Source organism: Palaemon carinicauda, chromosome 8 (assembly GCF_036898095.1).
Source record: "Palaemon carinicauda isolate YSFRI2023 chromosome 8, ASM3689809v2, whole genome shotgun sequence".
In the NCBI taxonomy this organism is placed as follows: Eukaryota; Metazoa; Arthropoda; class Malacostraca; order Decapoda; family Palaemonidae; genus Palaemon; species Palaemon carinicauda.
In genome coordinates this window covers 3,712,577-3,723,749 of record NC_090732.1, presented here as the reverse complement: position 1 = coordinate 3,723,749, position 11,173 = coordinate 3,712,577, and the positions used below count along the sequence as shown (strand labels likewise).

The following is an 11,173-nucleotide window of genomic DNA, read 5'->3' as shown; positions in this document are numbered from 1 at the left end:
CGCTGCGAGTCAGTGCAAATGCGCCTCATTAAAAAAACTGAGTATAGTACATGTGGGATTGCATAAATGAACCTGTGTGAAGGTGTGTGTGTCCTTGTGTTTGTGTGTATTATCTAGCTTTTTATCTAATAGAATTTATAAATTTGATTGATTGATTTGAAGTTTTCTGGCATCCCGACATCGAAGGTCATTGACGTCGTTATGAATATAAGGACCCTAAGAATTTGATGACCCTAAGAATTTTATGAATTTGATGACCCTAAGAATTTTATGAATTTAATGACCATAAAAATTTTATAATTTGATGGACCCTAAGAATTTTATGAATTTGATGACCCTAAGAATTTTATGAATTTAATGACCATAAAAATTTTATTAATTTGATGACCCTAAGAATTTTATGAATTTGATGACCCTAAGAATTTTATGAATTTGATGACCCTAAGAATTTTATTAATTTGATGACTCTAACTGAAATTTATGAATTTGATGACTATAGAAATTTATTAATTTTGATGACCCTAACAGAATTGTATGAATGTGGTGACCTAAGAAATTTATTAGTTTGATGACCCTAACAGAAATTTATGAATTGATGACCCCAATAATTTTATGAGTGAAATTGATAACACTACAGAATTTATGAATTTGAGGACCCAAACAGAATTCTATGAATTCGAGGACCTAAGAATTTTATGAATGTAATGACCGTAAGAATTTAATGAATTTAATGACCATAAAAATTTTATGAATTTGAGGACCTAAGAATTTTATGAATGTAATGACCGTAAGAATTTAATGAATTTAATGACCATAAGAATTTTATGAATTTGAGGACCCTAAGAATTTTATGAATTTGATGACAATAAGAATTTTATGAATTTAATGACCATAAGAATTTAATGATTTAATGACCATAAGAATTTTATGAATTTGAGGACCCAAACAGAATTTTATGAATATTGAAGTCCCCTACACAAAATGTTATGAATTTGAGGACCCAAACAAAATTTTATGAATTTGATGACCCCAAGAATTTATTGATTTAATGACCCTAACAGAAATTTTTGAATTTGATGTCCCTAATAATTTTATGAATGAAATTGATGACACACAGAATTTTATGAATTTGGTGACCCTAGCACAATTTTAAAGTCCCGAACAGAATGTATGAATTTGAGGACCCAAACAGAATTTTATGAATTTGAGGACCCTAAGAAATTTTATGAATTTATGACCATAAGAATTTCATGACTTTAATGACCATAAGAATTTTATGAATTTGAGGACCCTAAGAATTTTATGAATTTGATGACCTTAAGAATTTTATGAATTTGATGACTTAAGAATTTTATGACTTTAATGACCATAAGAATTTAATAAATTTAATGACCATAAGAATTTTATGATTTGATGACCCAAACAGAATTTTATGAATATGAAGTCCCTAACAGAATGTTATGAAATTTTGAGGACCCAAACAAAATTTTTATGAATTTGATGACCCTAAGAATATTATGAATTTAATGACCATAAGAATTTAATGACCTAAGAATTTTATGAATTTGATGGCCCTAAGAAATTTATAAATTTGATTACCATAACAGAATTTTTTTTTAATTTGATGACTCAAACAGAATTTTATGATTTGATGACCTAAGAATGTTATGAACTTGAGGAACCTTAGAATTTTATGATTTCGTGACTTGAGAATTTTAAGAATTTGAGAACTCCAAAACAAGATTGGATAGGGAAAATCATGCATTTTCCTTGCATACTACTACAGCTCTGGACATGAAAAATGCATTGAGTTTTGGTAGTATCAATCGAAATTAGGGTTTTTCATTGTCATTCTATTTTGATTGATAACGAAATTCATGTATATAGTATCAAACTATACTTATGAATGGTGTGTGAAGCAGGGCACTCATGTGTCTTATGTATGCTACAGATTTGTATGAAATAGTTTGACATTCCAAGCATACACTGTTAAAAAAACCGTAAAAAAACCGTAATTTTAAATGGAAATTCTCCTTAACATATACTGTTCTCAACCGCATTTCAGTAAAATACAGGCGACCGTAATTTTTACCTTAGTTATTATCTTTTACGGGATGGTAACTGTAATATCACTCCTTAAGGTCAATATAGTTGCTTTTCAAACGGTAAATACCTGCTACATTTATTCTGGGATCTTGGCCGTTTTTTACGGCAAATTTTTAACAGTGTACATAAATATTCCCGTTTCCTTTCCTATAACTTTTAGTTTGTTTGTTGCTTCGGCTAATATTTGAGGATATTGCTGTTGAACACTTCAACACCTAAAAACAGACACTTCACACGTCTCGAACTGTCGACCTACCACGCCAGAACTCCTCGCTGTGGGAGGAAGGACGCTGGTGACTGGTACAACGCATGAACATACGCTACCGGGGTTTAAGCGATGTCAGGCAGGGCAGCCGATCGGGGCTACGGTCTACCCAAAGCAAGTCCTTCAATAAGAAGCAACCGTGCTTACCCCCATACACATGGGAGAAAAGGGCGTAATAGAAGAAGTTATAGATTGTTGCAAAGCAAATAGTAAAAGGAAGATGAGATTTTGTAATAGGGTTGTGGTGGCTGGTGTGGTAACGTCCCTGACTGGTGAACGCCAGACTGGGGTTCGAGTCTCGATCAAACTAAAGTTTCTTTGGTCGCTGCAACCTCACCATCCGTGTGAGCTAAGGATTGGGGGTTGAGGGAGCCTATAAGTCTATCAGCAGCCATTGCCTAGCCCTCCTTGGTCCTAGCTTGGATGGAGTGGGGGCCTGGGCTCTGAATATATATATATATATATATGTGTGTGTGTGTGTATGTATGTATGTGTGTATATATATATATATATATACAGTATCTATATATATGTATATATATATGGTCAGTATATATATATTATATATATATATATTTATATATATATATATATATATTTATATATATATATATATAATATATATATATACAGTATCTATATATATGCACTATATATATATATGTATATATATATGGTCAGTATATATATATATATAACATACATACATACATATATATATATATATATATATTATATATATATATATATATATATGGTCAGTCTCTAGGGCATTGTCCTGCTCAGTAACACACGAAATATCTCTTCCGGTCAATTGGATGACGTTAAAGTCGATATTGGCATCAATTGAGAGACGGAATAGCCTCTATGGGTGAATTAATTACAGACCTTGAGGCTTATGGATCTAGTTAGGCGAAATCTTTGATTCATTGTGCGTGTCGCTTAGAGGGCAGTTGGGGTACGAACGTAAATTTATTTATTTAGATTTTTTCCCTGGGATATGAACGTAAATTTTGTTTTTCCCTGCGATACGAACGTAAATTTATTTTCTTTTTTCCTGGGATACGAACGTAAATTATTTTTTTCACCCTGGGATACGAATGTAAATTTTTTTTTAGTTTAGATTTTCCTTGGGATTAACGTTTGATTTTAGGATTAACTTTTTTGCGATTTATTCATTTTCACGATGAATGTTTTTTTTATGGGTAGCGTTACAGACACCATGACGGACAGGCGTTGGAATACTTGCTACTGTTGGTTGACTGATGACAAGATGCTAAAATAGATTATTTAAAAATTTTATTTACACACAATATATGTATATATATATATATATATATATATACATACATACATACATGATATATATAATATAATGATGATAATTTTATCACTGACACTTGTGATTTAGATATTTTCCAAATAAGCCACAACTATCCTTCAATATTTATCATTTATACACAATTTTCAAGATATAAATAATCCTTGTGAAAGTGAAAACTAAGATCAATTATGATTTTATTTAAGTAATGTAATAATTCTTTTCTTTTTTTTGTATTCGGTTTGGTTAGAAATTGCTGTATTATTTATTTTTTATTTGTTTTTAGATGTAATCTGACACTTCGGGATCTCTCTCTCTCTCTCTCTCTCTCTCTCTCTCTCTCTCGCTCTCGCAGTATTCATCAAATCAGTCAATTCATTAAGGACACTAATGTTTTTGTCAATATTCGTTTGTGTTTTACACATGTGTTTGTGTCCAATTCATTGCGAGAATGAATTGTTTAAATGAATTGTGACAATGAGTAGTGGAAATAAGTAGTGAAAATGAAGTAGGAAAATGAATTGTAAAAATTAATTGTGAAATGAAGTAGGAAAATGAATTGTAAAAATTAATTGTGAAAATGAATTGTGTATATGAATTGGAAAATTAATTGTGAATATGAATTATGAAAATCATCTGTGAAAAACAAAATTGTAAAAATTGTGAAAAAGAATTATGAAAATTAATTGTGTAAATAGAATTGTAAAAATTGATTGTGAAAATGAATTATGAGATAGAATTGTGGAAATGAATTGTGAAAATGAATTGCTAAAATGAATTGTGAAAATGAATTGTGAAAATGAATTATGAAATGAATTGTGAAAATGAATTGCGCAAATGAATCATGAAAATTAATTGCGGAAATTAATCATGAAAATGAATTGTGAAACCTTAACTGTACGTTCTCCTCGCATGCATATTTTAGGCTTGACATTCCATGCTACATTTGTTTATTTTAGAACCATTTTAGCTTTTATTTCTCGTTTCCTTTTGTTATAATTTACTCTGTTTGATTCGGAGAGTAAACTTACTTTGTAGTACGTAATATTTCGTTGTAATTTAACGAATTACGGTAATTATTTGTTAATAATTTTTCCCCCTGTAATTAGTTTATTGACGTAACCCATTATAGTTTTGTTTTCCTTTCATAGATTGGTTTTTAATATTTTAGTTAAATTCTGTAGATATTTTTCTTTTCAGTGTCTAAATCAGCCATACAGGTAAAATTTATTTCTTATTCCTGTTATAATTTACCTTTATTTTTTGTATTGTTTAATATTTTCCAATGTACTTAAACCGGATGGTTTGATAGTTTGAAGAAATTTTCTTTTCTATGAGTGTAGTTTTCAGAGTTTATTGATCTCTCTCTCTCTCTCCTCTCTCTCTCTCCTCTCTCTCTCACTCTCTCTCTCTCAGTTTTAGTATCATTCTGAAATTACTAAAACCACGGCTTTCAAGTCCATAAATTACTATACTCAATTTTTTTTAATGAGGTGCATTTGTACTGACTTGCAGGGGTGCCCTTTTAGCTCGGAATAGTTTCCTACTAGCTGATTGGTTGGACAAGATAATTCTAACCAATCAGATAGCAGGAAACTTATCCGAGCTAAAAGGGCACCCGTGCGAGTCAGTGCAAATGCGTCCTCATTAAAGAAAATTGAGTATAGTTGACTTTCAGTTGTTTTTCGCCGATTTTGGAGATTATTTTTATGCTTTATTTTCTTTAATACATAAATGTGATATGTTAACGCACTCGCAGTAAATGACCTTTTCATAATTTTTAATATTCAAATTAAATCATATGGAGATCAATATTTTTTTTTTTTTTTACGTCGGCTTTAAAACAATCTCGTCAATCGATCGTGTTGAGCAGGATTTACACGGTCGAACGTGGTTCGACAGAACAAGTGTTTGAAGTGATGTTCGAACGTTTGAACGGGGTATTTGGTTGTCGAACACGTTCGTCGAACGGTTCGAAGAAAATCTGCTATCCCCTGACTCATGTGGGCGGGGCTTCATTGTCCACAAACCTTATGCATTTATGGCTGACTCCACCTCATCTAGCCGTTCGACACCGGGTTTGAGAACCAGGTTCGACAACCTGGTTCGACGAACCGTTCGACCGTGTAAATTCCGCCTTAAAGAGAGTAGTAGTATTAAGCTGGGTAGGTATCCTTCCTTCGTAAATTTGTAAATTTAACCACATTGCATTTTCCTTTTTATAAATATGGATTGATATGTGATTGTATATTACTTTTATCTGTGATAACTTAGTCAAGTCTCCTGTAATTCCATTCATTAAAAGGCGGGTTTACACGGTCGAACGTGGTTCGACAGGACATTATTTGGTTGTCGAACGGTTTGAAGAAAGTCTGTTCTAGCCAGACTTTGTGGGTGGAGCTCTATTGTCACAAAAATCATACATTTGTGACTGACTCTACCTCTTCAAACTGTTTGACAAACAGGTTCGACAACCGAGTATGACAACCAGGTTCGACAACCAGGTTCGACTGTGTAAACCCCGCTCGACTCACTAGTATTATTTTCCATAAGATGTCACACCATTTCCAATTTTTTTCTTTAATTTGATTTAATAATTCTATTAACCTTCTAGAGTATTTTTCCCTCCCACTCCTTGATTCTAGGCCGACTCTAATGGTGAGAAAATTGATGGTGAAACCGATGATGAGGCCCTCTCCACTGATGATGAGCTGGAAGTGAGTTCAATGAAAAAAACATTCCATTGAGCTTTCTGGCTATTTGCATTCAGAGGTGAAAGGGCTTTGCCAGAAACTCTCTCTCTTATTCCCTTTCTCAGCCAGTCTATAGATCTCTCTCTCTCTCTCTTTCTCCTCCTCTCTCTCCTCTTTCTCTCTCTCTCTCTCTCTCTCTCTCTCTCTCTCTCTCTCTCATCTCTACACTGCATCCAGTTTCTTTTTCTATCTCATTATCTCTCTCATTGTTATCATCTCACTGCCTTCAGTTCCTCTCTCTCTCTCTCTCTCTCTCTCTCTCTCTCTCTCTCTCTGTAATTATCACCTCCACACTGCATCCATTTTTTTCTATCATTATCTCTCTCATTGTTATCATCCCACACTGCATCCAATTCCTCTCTCTCTCTCTCTCTCTCTCTCTCTCTCATACTGCTTCCAGTTCCCCTCTCTCTCTCTCATACTGCTTCCAGTTCCTCTCTCTCTCTCTCTCTCTCTCTCTCTCTCTGTCATTATCATCTCTACACTGCATCCAGTTTCTTTTTCTATCTCATTATCTCTCTCATTGTTATCATCTCACTGCCTTCAGTTCCTCTCTCTCTCTCTCTCTCTCTCTCTCTCTCTCTATGTAATTATCACCTCCACATGCATCCATTTTTTTTCTATCATTATCTCTCTCATTGTTATCATCCCCACACAGCATCCAGTTCCTCTCTCTCTCTCTCTCTCCTCTCTCTCTCTCTCTCTTTCTCTCTCTCTCTCTCTCTCTCTCTATAAATTATCATCTCCACACTGCATCCATTTTTTCTATCTCATCTCTCTCATTTTTATCATCTCCACATTGCCTTAGTCCCTCTCTCTCTCTCTCTCTCTCTCTCTCTCTCTCATACTGCTACCAGTTCCTCTCTCTCTCTCATACTGCTTCCAGTTCCTCTCTCTCTCTCTCTCTCTCTCTCTCTCTGTCATTATCATCTCTACACTGCATCCAGTTTCTTTTTCTATCTCATTATCTCTCTCATTGTTATCATCTCCTCACTGCCTTCAGTTCCTCTCTCTCTCTCTCTCTCTCTCTCTCTCTCTCTCGTTATTATCATCTCCATACTGCATCCAGTTTCTTTTTTTCTCTTTATCTCTCTATAATTATCATCATCTCCATATAGCCTTCTCTCTCTCTCTCTCTCTCTCTCTCATCTCTGATTTTCATCATCTCCATACTGCTCTCTCTCTCTCTCTCTCTCGTCTCTCTCTCTCTCTCATCTTCCCTAAGCTGGTCGTTGTAGATACCTTCTTGATTAGCTTGAAATTAGTAGATGGTTGTAGACTGCTGGTGTTATCCTCCCTCGGGTTTTTAATTTTTTTTACACCTTTTTTGTTTTTGTTTTCAATTCCCAGCACGAGATTAAATCCGGTGGCGGTGTTTGTAGAGACACGAAAACAAAATCACACGGGAAACCATGAAGATCATACGGGTTCTTAACGAATTTGTTGATAAAATCACTTTAGTTGAAATGGCAGTTTCGATGTAGGGAGGATATTGGTGATGGGTAAAAATGTTGGTCTGGATTTTTGTAAGATTCTGTCGTTTTCAGTGGTAAGTTACAATTGCATCCTATTTTAATTATGGTTTTTTTTCTAGTCCATGGAAGCTGGGGAATACATTCTAAATGGTTTTTGTGTATTTTGAAGTTAAGTTTGAACATTTAAAAGGGTATATTTTGAAAACAATCTTGCTGACATCAACGGTATCACAGGGAAAAAGGTGAATGTTATATTTGCTTCGAATTTTCATGAAGTAAATCGCGTAAGTTTTTCGGTAATGGTTTTGGGTATGGATAAATTGTGTAAATAACTCAAAATTTTCCTAAAATTATCAATTTGTAACATAGTAATTTGATAATAATTGGTGAAGGTGATCATACTAAAATTATCTGCATTGTTATTGTCATACATAAATTGGGTTTTTTCTGTTGTATACATTGTACTTAGTATATAAGAGGGAAAAATGTAGAGCATAAATTTATTGATCATTATAGTTTATAGATGGTCTTAAGTCTTGATGCTAAAAAGTCTTTATAGGCATAGCTTTGGAGATTATAGTAAGACTCGTGATTGGGAAAAATAAAGATTGCTGCTTCCTTACCTCCTCAATATATCATATTTTCTTCTTATTAAACCAAGAATATGATTGGGTTTTAATTTTTTATCCCAGCTAAGATTTTGTCAAGAGAGACTGTCCCGGCTAGGGACATGCCGTCTTTCTTCCTGTGCTTTGGTCTAGCTACTGTAGGTGCATATATTCGCGTCTTTCTGAACTCTATAGAAGAAAAAAAAAAAAGGAAATAGTTTATATGGATTGGTGGATTCTAGTAGTGCTGTAATAGTAGCCGCTAATCCTAAGTATACTCGATTTTTTTTTATGAGGCGCATTTGCACGGACTCACAGGAGTTGCCCTTTTAGCTCGGAAAAAGTTTCCTGCTAGCTGATTGGTTAGATGAGATAATTCTAACCAATTAGCTAGTAGGAAACTTTTCCGAGCTAAAATGGCACCCTTGCGAGGCAGCTCAAATGCTCCTCATTTAAAAAAAAAAATGAGTATAGGTTCTCAGTTATCCTGGTACAAACTTTGGTGGTGTGCTTCAAGGACAAGGGTTTGAGCACTTATACAAAATGTGTAGATATCGTAAGCAGTAGGCTTGTCATTAGATTTTAGTGAATAAATGAAAGATCAGGGCTATTAGCGTTGAGCGGTAGTAGGCACTCTTGTATTTTCACTTGTGAAGTGTTATATTCTCGAATTGTTCTCTGGTGAAGTGAATGAAGCCGTTAAAGATGAATAAGGTGGAAGCAACACTATCAATGGTTCTTGAGTAATAATTTCTTTTGTATAATTGATCACGTAACGAGTTGCTGGCTGCATGGTGAATGATGAATACAATTAATCCCCTATTTTACTGCTAAATACATGAATGTATGAATAATAAGTACTCAGTCGCAATTAAGAAAATTTATTTATTCGATAAAGGAAATAAATTTATAATTTTTGCATATTTAAATCAGAGCTAGTAGATATTTATCAAGATAGAAAAAAAAAATATTGAAGAAAAATATGCTAAAAAGATTTTCTGATGTATTAAAAAATCCGATCATAATTGGCTTGGATTTCATCATCAAAATTCGAATTTTTATAGATGTTTGTTCATACCGAAAGAAAATGTTTTAAAGTCTTGCTATTAATTAATCATGCAGTGCCTTATCATAATTAATATTTTGGTAATTTTAATATATATATTTTTATTATAATTTTGCCTTTAGATATATATATTTTCACGACGTTTAATAATCACAGTACACAGTGATTCAGGCCGTGAACAATAATATACATTAATATTGTTTTTATAATTTTACCTGTGGATATATATATATATATATATATACATATAATATATATATATGTATATGTATGTATGTATATTCATATGTAATATATATATATATATATTTGGTAATATATATATATATATATAATATGTATGTATGTATGTATGTATATTCATATGTATATTATATATATATATATAATATTTGGTATATGTATTTATATATATATATATATATATGTTATATATACAATATATATATATATATATATCACAGTACACATAATGATTCAGGCCATGAACAATAACATACATTAATATTGTTTTTATAATTTTGCCTTTGGATGTATATATTTACGACGTTTAATAATTCACAGTACACAGTGATTCAGGCTAAGAACAATTGTAAAGGTTTACCAGTATTATCTGTAATTATTACCAATAATTTCGGTGTCCGTTCGTTGAGAATGTAACTGATATGTGATTAATGCCATGGGTGGAATTAAACAGTAGTAATTGTTAGGTTTTGATTGCCGTGGTAACAATCTTCCATATGTGCCGTATGTAGCCTTATCCAGAAAAAGACTTTGTTTTTCCCCCTTTTTTAAATTTGTGTTTATTTAGTGGATTGGCAGTTGATAGCTTTTGTGGAAAAGTTCCATTATGACGTTATGTTGTAGTTAATTGTGTGTTAATTACCAATGTTAATTACCATCATCTTCGTCTTTTATAAGGACGAAGAGACTCGTGTGGACCCTCCAACCCTTGTAAAGAGACATTTGTAGTTACCCCATTCAGTTTTGCATGGGTGGCTCCATTTCGTGATTTTTTTCAACCTCCTGGACGTGTCCGGGTAAAATTTCGGTAGAGTCCCACCCAGCCTTTACCGCTTGCCAGTACATACGAGCTTGATTTTTTTTTTTTTTTTTTTTTTTTTTTTCAGGAGCGAAGCGAGTGCTAGGCAAATACCATTAGATTTCGGTAATATTTCGATAGTCTTATGGGTTTTTTTCTGCGCCGCGCGCTTGCTTCGCTCGCGGGAAAAAAAAAAAACTCAAGGAGTTCCTATTTACTGGCTAGAGGCAATGGCTAGGGTGGGACTCTACCGAAATATTACCCATGTCCGCGCACTGAAATTACGGAGGAAATGAAAACATAAATGAATAGTTGTAGTTGGATCAAAAGGATCTCTCATATCGAGAGTGGACGTTTCTCTCCTTAAATCCTTAAACCCCCCCCCCCCCACACCCCCAAGTCAACCCATTCTCTTCATATGCAATATTTCACTTACATTATCATCATCTCCATACTCTCTCTCTCTCTCTCTCTCTCTGTATATATATATATATATATATAATGATTATCATCTCCATACTGCCTCCACTTCCTCTC

The 11,173-nt window shown here is 33.3% G+C and overlaps 1 protein-coding gene across 1 annotated transcript in view; it reads left to right on the top strand.

The window, feature by feature from the left end:
• Positions 1-11,173, top strand: part of rdgA (retinal degeneration A) — a 390,177-nt gene that overhangs the window by 306,478 nt on the left and 72,526 nt on the right. Inside the window, 1 exon segment of the mRNA XM_068377671.1 lies at positions 6,338-6,409. Coding sequence (XP_068233772.1) covers positions 6,338-6,409 — 72 coding nt within the window.